At 34.9% G+C, this 15,642-nt stretch overlaps 1 protein-coding gene across 1 annotated transcript in view; it reads right to left on the bottom strand.

Moving 5' to 3' along the window:
• Nucleotides 1-15,642, bottom strand: part of GNAT3 (guanine nucleotide binding protein, alpha transducing 3) — a 63,739-nt gene that overhangs the window by 4,234 nt on the left and 43,863 nt on the right. The window contains exons 5-6 of the mRNA XM_011986097.1: nucleotides 11,819-11,947; nucleotides 86-215 (exon numbers count right to left, since the gene is read on the bottom strand). Of these exons, the coding sequence (XP_011841487.1) occupies nucleotides 86-215; nucleotides 11,819-11,947 (259 nt within the window). The remainder of the gene's footprint in view (nucleotides 1-85; nucleotides 216-11,818; nucleotides 11,948-15,642) is intronic.

The following is a 15,642-nucleotide window of genomic DNA, read 5'->3' on the forward strand; positions in this document are numbered from 1 at the left end:
CTTCAGGAGTTGGGCAATGTGGTAGTACTACTGAAAAGCACAAAGATTACTTTTAACCCTGGCTTTGTTTTTCTTTTAGACTTACCACTTCTTCATCTTCCACGAGGACCATGTCATAGGCACTAAGTGCAGCACAAAATATAATGCATGTAACTCCTTCAAAGCAGTGAATCCACTTCTTTCTCTCAGATCTCTGTCCACCTACATCAAACATCCTTTAAGAAAACATCAAATGAATAATAAATCTTACAAATATCCTCCAAAATGTGCATTGAGGTTAACATTTAGAGGTATAAGTGGGTGATCCCATATATTCAAAAGGTATTCCTTTGACTTATTATTGATTAAAAAATAAAATGTATTTGGTCAAATGGCTGCTCAAGGACCACAGAGAAAAAACAGTTTTTTAAAAGTGTCTCCACGCAAACTAGAGTAAAATGATTTACACACTGACTTTGGGAAACTGGGAAATTTAAAAGAGTTTCGAGTTTTAGTAAAACATTCATTAGCCATAGAAGATTTTGATCAAAGTTTAGACATATTCTCCTGAATGAAAAGAAACTGCAAGAAGATTGGAAGTTACTGTAGTTCTGATGCTATGATTCTTGCCTATTTTCTTACATCTTTCTACATTCATTTGTTTACTCAGACAATTATTCTTTGCATTCTATGTACTAGACACTGTGCTAGGTCTACTAGCACAAAGATGAAAAGATATGGTCTGTATCTTCAAAGAACGTTCTGTCTTGTAGAGAAAAAAACAAATAAGTTACTATAATATTATGTAAAAATATTCTAATGTACAAGGTAAAATGTGAGCATACAGGAAGATTTAAGTTAGCCTGAGGGATCATGACTCTTAGAGAAGGTGTTTGAAAACTCAGCCCTTCCTCTACTTGCGTATTTTGGTGAGAGATCATTGTGGACAGAGGACTCAATTTCAAAAACTAGGAGCTAGGCAGCAAAAAGTTAGGTTTATATCAAAGGAACTGTTTAATGTTTGCTGCCTCAGGGCTTTCGCACACAGTCTCTTTCCTTTTCCTGTGACAAAGGTTTCTTTCTTCCTTCCATGCCTGCTTTTTTTCTCAACTATGAAGTCTTAGCATCAGTATCTCCTCCACAAAGAAGCCTCCTGGAGCGTCCATGTAAATTGCACCTCTCTCAATCCTCCATTTACCTTCTATAGCATCACTTTCTTTCCTTTATGGTAATCATCAATATCTATCATCCCCATAGTAGAATAACAGCCTCATGAGGTCAGGAACATTATCTGTATTAGTAACTGCTGTATTCCTAGTTCCTGGCACCATGCCCAACACATAACAGGCATGCAAAAAATATTTGCTAGATAAATGAATAGATTCCATGTTAACTGAATAGACAGGCAGGAAACACAGCAAACATGCTATGTTCTCTCATGCCTTGATAACTTACACATATTTTTTTATAAATATGTATAAGTTACCAAGGCATGAGAGAACATAGCATGCTTGGTGTAAGCAAGTTATTTATAGTTTTGGGAACATAAAGAATCAGGTAAAAACACTGAGCTGTATGTCTAATAATTATCCATTTATCCACTTATTCATCTTTTATTCAACAAATAATTACTAAGCACTCATTATATGCTAGGCACCAAGGATTCAGCCTTAAGCTTTTAAACTGGTGGTGGTGGTAATAGTGATTGGTGTGTATGTTTCAAAATAGATTTTAGATATCCATATAGGATATCTGATGTGTATTCATATCCTACATGAATATCTGAAAATAGACTTAATAGGAAATATCCATATGAAAATAGACTTCAGATATCCATATAAGAAGTGTAGGGGGTGGGTTGTCATTTGAAATGGAGTGATCAGAAACTGTAGAAGATGACAGAAGTGTAAAAACCTAAGGAGATGAGGGGTTAAGCCAACTGGATATCTGGAGCAAACAATGTTACAGGCAAAAGTGACAGAGGAAACAGCAAGAGCAAAGGACTTCAGAAGTGAGCCTCACATGATCAGCCAGCAGTGGATTTACTGGTCCTTTCATGTTACATGAGAAATGAAGATTTAATATTACAGACCATAGAGGACTATGGGTGATTTTCAGATAGGGAATTGACATTTTTTGTCTGTTTGTTGTTGTGTTAGATCACTTTGATCTGAGTCCAGAAGTTGGACTTAATGAGGAAGAGATAAGAAGCAAAGAAATAAATTATGGGACTATCATAATAGTTTAAACTCAAGGTGTTAAGTACCAAAAAGCATCCAAGTTGTACAGACTTCAAAGGTAATAGTTATACTTGGAGTAATAAATGTCATCTGATCTGCTTATTGAAAATAATCAAAAGTACAATATATTATACTTCATATTTCATATATGAACCCAGTAAAGATATATAGAACTAATATTCCACAAATAATGTACCAACGTAAAATCACTCCATTAAGCCGTAGACTAAAAGAGAAGTTGCTCACAATATTGAAGATAATGGTTAAGCATTCAATAGTTAATAGTGTGGAAATTTAAATTTGGTGTTTATAAAGAATATTATTGTATGTGCTACTAATTACCAATTTGCAGTTTCAGGCTTGCAAAATAAATGGAGGAAGGGGACCAAATTTTGACTTTACAGTTACATTATGTGAAAATTAACCAATGCATTTAATGTTAAAAAATTAAATGACATTCTTACAGAAACAAGGATGATAAATATGCATTCAGACATTTAAATTGTTCATCAACTGTTTTGTTAATCCACAAAATACCTTAGTTTTTTTTCAGACTTCATAAACTGGAGTTTTATTTATTTCTTTGTTGAAATTACTTTTAAAGTATAAATTATATTTAAACTATAAAATGTGGTGGAAATAGAAATCGTTGAGATCATGACGTTCATGTTCCACATCACCAGTTGTAATGGATTAATCTTAATTTAACACACCTAATAAGAGTTTACTATTTGTCGGGCATATAAGCACCTTACAGCAGTTAACTCATTTAAACCTCTTCAGGAACTTACAAGGAGGTACATTTAGCGTTCTTGTTTTTTCAGAGGAGCCTTTAAGCAAATTGCCTAAGAATTATATTTCAACTAATATTTGTTGAGACTGCTATGTATGTGGCACCATGATAGGTTCAATAGGTTCTGTGGCAATAACAGCTATGCTGTGAAAGTTGTTAACTTGCTAAATATAAGTCTATTTACTTAGAACAGAGGTGCACAACTAGTACTAGTGCCTGCAGTTAGCGCTCAAACCCTCACTAGTGGACGGAAATTATCTTCACTGTGCAGTCTATCCTTCTCCCAGGCCGGGCAGTAGTTCTATGTTGTCAAACAGGTCACTGGGCAAAAAATTTAAACTCCCTTCCTCTGGGAGATTTCGTTCTTTTCTTTTAATGAAGATAATCACCTAATGTGTTTCAGATGTAGTACATATATGCTCCATTTGGTCATATATGAATATATTGTGGATCATTTTTTGGCAAAGAAATGTGACGCTGTGATTGAACAATGATGATTAACTTACGGATTTGGGGGACCTGAGGCTAGAGTATCCATTACTAGGTTTAAACTCCTGGTGGGCTTTTCAAAGTGAAACCACCCTTCTTAACCCCACCCACGGACTTTTTAACTCGCAAGGATTTCCATAGTCCAATCTCTTTCACTCTAATCCCCACCTCAGGGGAAAAATCTCCCTTTCCCTTGCTTAATGACAAACCAGTCATGGAGCCAGGACAAAGAGTCATGGAATGTTTGTGCTAAGGGAGCCCAATGTGCTGTTTCCACAGCAGTGATGGCAGTGCTGTAGGAATTGAATTCTAGGATGCCTCTGGTAAGTTTTCTCCACTAAGCAGAACTTGCATTAGTCTTGTCAACCTTTGTTTGTAGTCTCCTTTTCCCTGCTTTTATGCCCAATTATGCCTTTCTGTTTCATTCCAATTGATATTTGTATTCTTTTAGTCACATTTTCAATTAGATTATATATTCAGATTATATTTACATCTTAAAAGTCTGAGAAACTCCTCTCTTTAAGGTGACTTTGTAATTGCTCAGATTTCCTGCATAGTGACCAAATATTTTATCTCAGAGCAAAATCATCTTATTTCTCTCATGTTAATAGTGTTGTTTTGTTTTTGGTGTGTGTGGGGTTAATGACAAAAATAATAGTAGGAATTATTAAGATATGGGAACTCTAACTTGTGGGTTCTATGGGGGACATAAACTACTCAGGAGGGGGAAGAAAAAGGAACCTCATATACTTCCTACATATTTATTTTCTACAACATAATGTCCTCAAATGGTTTTTCCCCAAATCTGAAACATCTGAAGCATCTGAGATGCAAATCAGAGTAACAACAAACTCATTGGCTATGCCTTAATTTTCTCTGATGAGTCAGCTTCTTTGCAGCCTACTAATGATGTGTTAACAGGTGTAAGAGGTAGCTATTCTCCTCTTCTGATAAATACGTACAACTGTGATAAGTAACAATTGCAGGAAAAATAACTTACGGTAGAATAAAAGTCATACTGGAATTGTGTGCTCTCCCTGAAAAATAAATTCTAATCCATGGCTTTCTGTTTCTCATAACAATTCTTTGAAGGGAAAATAGTATTCATCCATTTCTTTACCAAAGTGAAGAAACTGGCCTTTGAGAGGCTAAGGTGGTTTGTTCCTAAACTCACAATTAGTAAAGGATAGAACTGGTGCACTATGACCCTTAGCCTAGTGCTCTTTCTGCATATCATGCAGCTTCTAATAAACATGTTTTAATTGGCTTAGCTTTCTCCCAAGGAAGAGAGGACAAAGATTGCTCAGTCTTAGCATTTTGTTCATATAGATAAAATGGAAAGTCTATCTTAGGTTGAATGCATATAATCTTCTCATTTTATGACTCATTTGATAAGCAATATTTTTGTGTGTGTGCAGATTGACGTAGGAGACATAGGTCCAGGGAGCATTGAACATTTCTCTAATGCCATCTGCTATTATTGAACTGAAATGCTCATTAGCAAATCAGACCAATAGCCGGAGTTTTGTTTTTGTATTGATTCTCTTGGACACTATGTTAGCTCTAAGAATAGTGACATTTTGTTTTGCTAATATTGTAGTCATTTATTTTTCATACTTCTCTCTTCAGTTTTAGCTTTTCCCCTGAATTTTAATTTAGTCCTTATTTTATGGAATTGTAAAGTATTACTACCTATGAAAACATTTTGAAGATCCCCAAAGTGAAGTAATTGCTTATATTTTTTGGCTGAAGAAATAGTCTCCCTTATGTATAAACATCAAAACAAAACAAAAAGCTTCATTGTGACCATTCTGTGAGAGACAAAATTAAAATCAGAAAAAACATGTATATTTGCTGCCTGGAGTTTTGGATTGGTCAAATACAGTAGATTATTAATGAGGGAAATGGACATGCTTGAATACTCTCAACTGCCTGAATAAAATAATAAATCTTAACTACCATGATGTTACATGGAACTTACAGTCCTCATTTGGGATTTTGTGTGGGGTTTTTTTGGTCTTTTTAATTTAGTTTTTTTAAGGAGGGATAATATGTATTTTGTTATTAAGTCTGACATTGGTTGGAATTCTTAAAGTTAAAAAAAATTTCAATAACTAAAATTTATGATGTAGCTGAAAATTGGTAGGCTAGGCTCTTAAGTGACAGTTGAATACTGATTATTTGTTAAGTTGCCCAAGGCATTAATACAGGGCAAACCATCAGATTTTTATGGCTTTATATTAAACAGTTGACTAAACATTTGTGTTTTATAGTTTTAGTAAGCGATTGGCAAAGCTTTGAGGTTTATGGTTTATGTTAAACAGTTGGGTAAATATTGGATCACATGAGATTATTCACATTTCATATCAGAATAGATTATAATATAATCTGTCCCTTATAATTCTTGTAAAATTAGTATGTAATCTAGAGTAGCGAAAAATCAACAACGCTACGGCAGCTAATTTGTTAGATGTCTTTGCTTATCCTATAAGCATGTACTTATCTTTGAAAAATCACTTTCTGACATTCTGTACTATGTATTTGATTACATAAAAATAAAAACCAATCTGAGTTGGAATTTATTTTAAGATATTCTATTGAATGGGATTTATTCAAGATGTTAGTCTCTATCACAGTTGTTATAATTTCTCATCATGGTTACATATGAGACCAGGTGGATCTGTGTCTTCACTACACATCCATAGCAAATGGTCTAACCAATCTTTCCCTTGTCTTGAAAATAGAGAAGGGTAGATACTTGCAGACAGGAAGGATGTGCACAGATGTCTTACTAAATCTCTTAAATCCTCACGATTAAAAATCAGAATCAAAAGGATTTATAACTGTAAGGGAGTCAAGGTCTCCAAATCATCAGAATCATTAATACCATTATATACTTTCTACTAAATGTGTGTGTGTGCATTTGAAACTTCAAATAATTCTCTGATTATTTAATAATGTAATTCATAAAGCCATTAAAATAAGTTCTGTCACTAGAATCAATTAGACATCATATTTTATAACTTATTATTTTGGTAATACGAATCATAAACATGCCTGAAACAAATATATAGTATATATGAGTTATTGCTCTATGAGATCTTATAAAGACTAGCAAAGCCAAATTGAAATGTAGCTGCTGTGTGGACAGCCAGATTCACTTGTAATCTGAGATGATGCATATGCCACACAAATGACCACAATATACACAATTCAACATCATATCTCAGGAAAACTGTAGTTTCTTTTATATCATAGATCTGCTCAAACATTCTTATAAACAGTTATGGTAATTTATGAAATCTAAAGTTCTGTGTTGTAATAGTTGTTAACCCTTTTTCTTTAGCTCCCATATAGTTTCAGGTCCTTTCAATTCTGTTTTTCCATCATGGAAAAATTAGGGAGAAAGTTTTTTCTCTGTAATTGTTTGCTAAATCCCTGTAAATACATGTCTAAGTTATTTGTTCTGAGGAATTATTCTGTAACAATAGGAGGGCTTACATTTGCTCTGCATTTTCCACTTACATAGTATATTAATATCTATAAAGATAATTTATCAGTTTGACAGCTGCAGTTCTGGTTTGATAAGAACTCTACAGTAATTGCCATTGAATTAGATGATACACAATTATGTTCCAGTACATTGGCAGAGATAATTTTTCATTTTGGTGTTCCTATGTAAAAGTTTAGAGTTCTCTAATTTAATATGTAAATTGAGCCTTTAGTTTTAAATAGTCATAAGATGTCTTATGCTATGTGAATACAAATCAATGCTAATGTAATATATTTTAATACCTGGGTACTTGCTGAAATAAAGTTGGAAGGTACATTACTTTTATGCATCCTATTTTGAAATACTACAGAATTGTACACTCCAAAACCCTGTGCACTTTTGGACTATCCTATGTAGCACTTGAAAGAAAAGCTATTTAACGGTGAGAATTGATTAAAGGATTAATCTATCTTAATTGCTCTAGCTAAACTTAAAACTGTATTTAAATAATTTTAAATAGCTCCTCAAGAAAAAAATATTTTAAAATATTTTGTAACAAAATTTAAATATTTCCAAATTGTATTGTTTAAATAAAGACTTGTTTTTAGAAAAATTCCTTGCACTGGAGTAAGGCAGTACTGTATCTTCTAACCTCTTCCTCATTGAAAATGCCTTTAATAACGTTGTCTTGCGTTAGAGGAAAATCAAACGCTCTTAAGAAAACAAAAAATCTTGAAACCTGTTTTAGTATACAGCAAAGAGGTGGTAGTTGCACAGTAAAGAGAATGTTTTTTTTTTTTTCTCCTTTTTTTGAGACAGAGTCTTGCTCTGTCACCCAGGCTGGAGTGCAGTGACGTCATCTTGGCTCACTGCAACTGCCGCCTTTTGAATTCAAGTGATTCTCCTGCCTCAGCCTCCTGCAGAGCTGGGATTACCGGGGCGTGCCACCATGCCCAGCTAATGTTTGTATTTTTAGTAGAGATGGGGTTTCACCATGTTGGCCAGGCTGGTGTGAACTCCTGACCTCAAGTGATCCACCTGCCTTGGCCTCTCAAAGTGCTAGGATTACAGGTGTGAGCCACCATGCCCAGCCAAGGGAATATTATATCAAAATAATTTCTAGCTGGGTTTCACAATCCAGTTCACAAACACCTTACATTTTAGCATTGATACTGTAATAGAGAGTTAGCGAAACCCTCCTCATTGCTTCATAAGGATCAATAATATGCGAAAGCAAAATAGCTCACCTTCGTATATGACTTAAGATAGTGCTTCACAAGATAAACCACAAAACTACAAAAGGACAGAGGAAAATGACTATGTACCAAAGGGGGTCTGGAGGTCTAAACTGAAGAGTCCTATTGTAAGAAAAAAATGTATTTTAAAATTAATATTTTATTTTAAACGTTAATGCAAATGTTATATTCTACTCTGTGATGATTAATACTGAGTGCCAACTTGACTGGATTGAAGGATACGAGGTATTGATTCTGGGTGTGTCTGTGAGGGTGTTGCCAAAGGAGAGGAACATTTGAATCAGTGGGCTGGGAAAGGCTGACCCACCCTTAATCCGGATGGGCACAAGCTAACTGGCTGCCAGCACAGCTAGAATATAAGCAAGCAGAAAAATGTGAAAAGAGAGGCTGGCCTAGCCTCCCAGCCTACGTCTTTCTATCTCTGGGAGGGCGGCTGACGTGGTGGCGGTACCAGCTGAGGGGCGCTGACGCAGGAGAAAGATGTAGGTTGGGAGGCTAGGCCAGTCTATCTTTTCGCATTGTTTTGCTTGCCTATATTCTAACCGCACTGGCAGCCGGTTAGCTTGTGCCCACCCTGATTAAGGGTGGGTCTGCCTTTCCCAGCCCACTGACTCAAATGTTAATCTCCTTTGGTAACACCCTCACAGACACACCCAGGAACAATACTTTGTATCCTTCAATCCAATTAAGTTGATACTATTAACCATCACATATTCATAATTGTTTCAAAAGTTTGATTGTTTATATTACTTGGTTCAAAGTAAAATAGATGTCTCAGAAAATGACCATGATTTTCTAAGGGTTTATGTGTTTGACAGTCGTCTTGTACCCTGCTTTTAGAAGCACTGACTTATAAAGGACCACAGGACCCTCCAACTTAAAAGATATTTCCCCAAAAGGCTGTCATTTTATCCTCCCTCCACCTTCTCTCTGAAAGAGATTATAAATCAACAACACTGAAAATAACACTCTACAGAAAAAGAATGGTTTTCACCCCAATTTATCTAACAACTAACTAGTGCCATACAGTGTAAGGAGTGTGGTCTTTGAAGACAGAAAGATATGCATTTTAATTCCACCTCTAGCACTTCTGTGAAAGACCTTAGGGGAAATCTTTTATCTCAGTTTAGCCTCCAGTTTTTGAGGCTATCCAGTTAGCCTCAGGATAACCAAGATTGCTTATCCTGAGTATGGATAGCAATACTCAGCTCGTGATGCTACTGTGTAAGTATAAAGATTGTGTACATACAGTGCTTGGCATAGTGCCTTTACTCATTCAGCAAAAATTCCCTGCATTCTTACTCTGTGCTAGTCACTATGATAAGCACTGGAGGTACAGCTATAAATAGACATGGCCCCTAGCTCTGGGAGCTCAGGGGCATATGAGACAGAAACAGAAACAAAAAGAGAAAAGTAATACAGAAGCAACGCAATCTCATATATTGATACTTTTTTCTTAAAAAAAGGAAAGCAGTGTGATGTATCAATATTGCAGTGACTATGGCTCACCCTGGCTTAATTAGTGAGAGCTGTTTATCTGCATTTCTCCTCAACTCTGCATTTAGTGACATCACCTTGGTTGACTGAAATTGGCCATAATGGGGTTATTTGCACCAGAAAAATCAAGAGCTACAAATCAGCAAGCCTTCCATTGCTTTACTGCCTCAGAAACCCTGCTGTTAAACAATTATTAGCATGTTGCAGGGTGTATAGTGACAGCGATAAGCATGGATGGTACATAGATAAGATGGTTACACCTCCATGAGGAGATGAATTTGATTTCGGAGCTTAATGATAAGAAGGAGATGTTTCTTTGCAGATTCAGGGGCAGAGCACTTTAGGCAAAGAGACTAGCAAGTGCAAAGGCTTGAAATGTTAAAGAACAGATATATAAACAAGATAATTTTTTAGAGTGATCATTTTTGAGACAATAGCAAAATGGTTGGTGTTGTAGGGCGTGACTTGGGTGCTGAGCTTTTAGGTATTCAACCGGTAGCATTAATTGTCAAAACCGGTTTATGGTCCAGACAATCTAGGACCCAGAGAGTTGTACTGGCTTATGAAAGGTAAGCTACATCAAGTTATAACTCTGTGCTAGGACTTTACTTCATCTAATCTTTACAACAAACTCATTAGGTAAGCAAGTAAAGAAAAGGTTAACTGTGCTTCTTCACTCCCACTGCTAATTATTAGATAATCTGGAATTGGAACTTTGGTCAAGGCCCACACTCAGTTCTAGTCTGTTTCAGTGAGACATTTGGAGAAAAGAAAGGAGAGTAAGACAGAAAAGGGACAGTGTCAAAAAATGCTTTCACTGGGGTGGGAGGGACAGAGTGGGACAAACAACTGAACTCAAGGCCCCAGAGGAAAACCCAGAAACTGGATCAAAGATGAGGAGTCTGAAAAAGTAGTTGCCAAAAAGAACTATACAATAGTGAAGCCAGGACTGATGACAAACTTTTCCTGCGTTTGCCAAGACAGGATGTTGATCCCAATCGGTGCAGTCCCTTTACCCTGGTTTAATCTTTGGCTCATCTTTCAGAAAATTAACTATTTGTAGGCCTAAAATTTAGATAGGAATTTTGAAGAGTTTTTTTTTCAGTATTAGTTGAAAATATACTATCTACATAATAGGTATTCTACTTAGACATTATATATAACACATACTTTAAAATATTTGAAGCTTTTATCTTACTAAAATAAATTTATGATGTTGATTAATTACCATTTTCTTTTTCCTCACAAATAGATATGAATAATTCATGCCACTCTATCTCCAGTTTTTTACTCTTTAAGATTATTGTCATTATTCGATGTATGAATAATCTTATTAGTTATATTTTTATCGATTTTTGTCATAACTAAGCAATACAACTAGAACCTGCTATTAATGTTTAATGTTCCATATTGTGCACAATCCATACAAAAAGGTATTTAAATATTAAGGGATATTTTCTAACATTATAGTATGGGTTTCCATTTCTTGTATAGTAAATGAGTGATTTTGCAGTAGAATTTCTAGGAAGCTCTTGATAATATAACAGCAATGAAAATCATGATTCATTTTCATACTCAAAACACGGTTATAAAATATGCCTTGTTATTGCAGTAAATAGTATCATATTCAAATAATTCTCTTCTTGGTAATTTGCATTTTTTAAAATTAAGGAAACAGATGTAATAGGAATATTTCAAGCAAATAGGAAAATAGAAAGGCAAAGGAAATAGGATTCCTGGCACCCATTTCTTGTATATTATTTAAATACATTTTCTTTTTTTTCTCCAAAGTACAGTGCCAGTTTTAAAAATGAGGAAAGTAAAATCTAGCCCCCACCTGCTCAAGCCAGAAGCATTTTAGCCTGGAAGGAGGGATGAGGCTCAGGATGAGAGGTTGGGGTGAGAGGCTATAGGAGGACAGTAAAGGACAGTGGTACTGAAGGTAAACTGGAGCTAGTGAGTACATCCAAGGATTATTGAACCTGAACATGGGCTAGAGCTTTTCTCCATGAGGGAATATTAAGCCTGATGCATACTTCTGTCCACAGTTAGAAAAGATATTTGATCATACCTGAAGTGCAAGTCTTTAAAGGAGAATTGAGTTTCAATGATTCCAGTCGTTTTCACTCGAGAATGGAGAACATCTTGTTCATTTGGCACATACCCAGATGCTGTTATTCTATCTAAATCATTAAGGTAGCTAATAAAGACAAAACAAAAGTATTGTATGTGTATATATAATACATAAATACATACATATATAATACATACATATAGGCATATATACACATACATATGTATATATATTACATACATATATGTGTGTGTGTGTGTGTATATGTGTATTTTTTAACTTTGCATTTGAAGAAACCAGGATTCAGTATAAATGAATTTTTAGTGTAGTATCTATTAAAAATGATAAATTGTAGACATGCTTTCCAAACTCTGATCATCAGAATTGCAAGTTTGGTAGCTGGAATGTTGCAGAACGCAGAGTGCTGACTGTGGTACACAGCTGACCCCCAGCGTCCTCTTCTAAAGGCACCTAAATCAACACTGCCTTAACCTGTATTTTATGTGGTTTATGTGATAAATTTGCTGGTATATGGATAGAAGTATGAAAGAAAATTTCTCTTTATAGTACCTGGATCATTACAAAGCTAAAAGCTGCCTTATAATGGTAGTGGCTAGATTATCCTCGAAATTCTGTACTTTGAATTTAGGCATTTTCAGTTTTATGAGAGTGATTGGTTTGAATGTACTAATTTAAAGGTTGGTTGTTATTTTTGCATGGATTTGCCTCATCAAAACTCAGCCATTTCCATTAAATGCCATTGCAATATCTAGTTAGCGCAATAAAAGAAGCACTATTTGTCTCTCTTCCTGGACTATGCTGGAAGTGACTCATGAATTGGCAAACCCACCCTGACCTGGCTCTCCTGGGGACAGAAGGGTGAACGTACCCACTATCCCCACTCCCACCTCCTCTTCCATCAATGCATCACTGTGTCTTTACCCCTTCCAGGAAGCTGTATTAAAAATTCCTAGAATTATCAGGCTGAATATGGTGTTTTTTTCTCCTCACAGGATCTAGGTGTGGTGATGAACAGGAATAAGTCTAATTAAACTGTGTATGCTATAACAGTCTGTTAAATTAGAGGAAAAAACCCTGCTCTCAGCTTCCTGCTCTCAGCTTCCTAACTCTTGAAACCAGATAATGTCTTTATACTAAAAAAAGTGTTTTATTGCTTTAAAAATAATTTGAAAACCACTGGTCTAGACTGTAGATATTAAGCTTTTAGTGGCTTAGCAATATCACTATTTCTGTACAAATTTTAGATACAAATAGTAATAGCATGGTAATGCTTTTATGACACATTTCACCATTACACTGAACCACATTTATAGAAAGATAAGATTCGAATGCTTCCATTGAGGCAGAATGTGTGAGGTAGAATCCAGCTGAATGTTAGCGTTAAAAATTGTTTGTTCAGTGATTATGCTGAGAAGCTCTTATGCCTTAGCACCTAGCACAAAGATTGAAAAAACAAAACCATTTTATTATTTTAAAAAATTCATTATTAATGTAGGTAATTTATTCTTGGAGGAGCTTTTTCCTTTTAAGCTGAAACAAATTAAGGGTGGACAAGTGTCCCAAAGGAATTTTGCCAAGAGTAAAAATCACACCTCAGAAACACATAACATATATAATATGAAAAATATTAACATATATAATATGAAAACAGCCTTGTTTTATTCTAAAAAAGCTTAAGTTTTGAAAAAAGAGTGATACATCAAGATGTAAATGTATTAGAGAAAGTACTGGCAGAATTTGCTAGTGTATTTATTTTCTATTTTGGCAAGCAAATCCCTTTGTGAATTTTCTATTAACTAAGCCTGCATGTGTGATAGATATATTGTTGGTCAGTTCATGCAAGAGAAACAACAAACAAAAAAACACCAAAAATATACCTACCAAAATAAAGATTACATTCATTTCATGATAACTAAATGAAAGCCTTGGTAAGGACACATTTATTTGCATGTATAAATGATTTCAAGCAAAGCAGAAGCATTAGCAGACTGATAAATTTGCATTTAAAATGCTTGTTTAAATAAACAAATATAGAATGTGGGAGTTCAAGCCTATAATCTAAAGCTTTGACCAAATAGAGACCCTTAACATATATGAATCTGATCATTGAAAAGTACTAAATTATTTTCCAATTATTTAAACTAGGATTTTTCCTGGTGAAGTCTATGGTAACTCTTAAAGCACGTGGAATTTTAAAGGCACACTACATGGCTTTACTGCAATTAGTAAACCATGCAGTCAACTAAAATGTTTCCTCTGATTGTCCCTGCCATACCCCTCTTCTTTCAATTTTCTGGAACTGATGAGGTTATGTTGCCAACGATGGCATTCCTTTCCCTTATTCTGATTATATTCACTTTTTTGTTAGCCTTAACTTGAAGGATCTCTAGATTTGAGGAAACAAGAAGTATCTTACTTATACCAAAAAAAGAAAAGAAAAAAAATATTAGAGACCTTGCTCTATATAATGTATATGAAACAGACACATTGTAGTACCAATCTCATTTTATATCTAGTTTTCCAGTGTAATTCAGTGTTTGAAAAAAATCTGCTCTTAATTGCTGGAAGAGAGCAATGAGGATTCAACTAACTTTCTCAGCAAGCTTTCCTTTTAAGGACACCTGAGAGCAGAACAAAAAATAACACTTTATTATTATTATTACTTTTTGGCTTATGTATGAAATTTCTCTGAAATAGGGAAAATCAGCTTTTCTGTTATTCTGTTGCACCTGCGGTAATCTGGGTGGTTGAAAACTATTACCATCTAGGAAACATTTACAAAATGAATGCAAATTGATATTGTTTAATTGTTTTTAACTTGATGAACAGATTTAAAATTTTCCTATGACTCTATAATGGAGTACATAGTCCCAGTGTAAAACATACTTTAAGTGTTTAAATAAAGGAAAAAATTAAAATTAAATACTAGAAAATACAATAAAATGCCATTTATTTGCCCATTTTAACTATGTGGTTTGTACAAGACTAAATATATTAATGAGAGCCCACTTTAATCTTTCTCTCTGGCTCTCTACCCAGAGCTTTACTGAGCAAGATTTTATGGGAATATTCCACAATTCAGCTTCTTACTCATTGTGACTACCCTTACCAATGAATAGTATAGAAAAGCAATGTTTTACTCCACTGCAGAGATCCTTTTTACTATTAAAATGTGGTAGGTGCTGAGACACTTAATGAAAAGTTATTCAAGTTGATATAATCACAAAATGAGACTCATTCTCTCCATCAGAGAGCTAGGAAAAACTCTTTCCTCCAAAAGCAATGTGTCCTTTGAAATTGTTATATAGCTTATTTCTCTCCATAATCATTCTGTCCATCAGTGATTAAAAATCTGAAGTGTCATGCAAGCTTCATTGTTCTGTCTTTACCGATCTTTTTCATTTGTTTCACTTTTACATTACTGTTTTGCTTTTGTTTAATTAAATGATGCTAGCAGGTTCTGTTGGTGGGAGGAGTTCATCAAAAGAAGTATATTTACACTTTTTCACACATATGCATGAACGGAAATAGAAAATGAGTAATTAGATTATATTTACATATGCACACATCTTGCAGGCATGTAGTGGCAGGGCTATCTTAGGAACCACTTGCTAAAAGAATTGTTTTTTGGGGTTATTTTGGTGACAGGGTCTTGCTCTTTTGCCCTGGCTGGAGTGCAGTGGTGCAATCTCTGCTTACTGAAGCCTTGACCTCCTGGGTTCAAGCAATCCTCCTGTCTCAGCTTCCCAAGAAGCTGGGACTACAGGCATGTGCCCCCACACCTGGCTAATTTTGTATTT

Source organism: Mandrillus leucophaeus, unplaced genomic scaffold, assembly GCF_000951045.1.
Source record: "Mandrillus leucophaeus isolate KB7577 unplaced genomic scaffold, Mleu.le_1.0 Scaffold293, whole genome shotgun sequence".
In the NCBI taxonomy this organism is placed as follows: Eukaryota; Metazoa; Chordata; class Mammalia; order Primates; family Cercopithecidae; genus Mandrillus; species Mandrillus leucophaeus.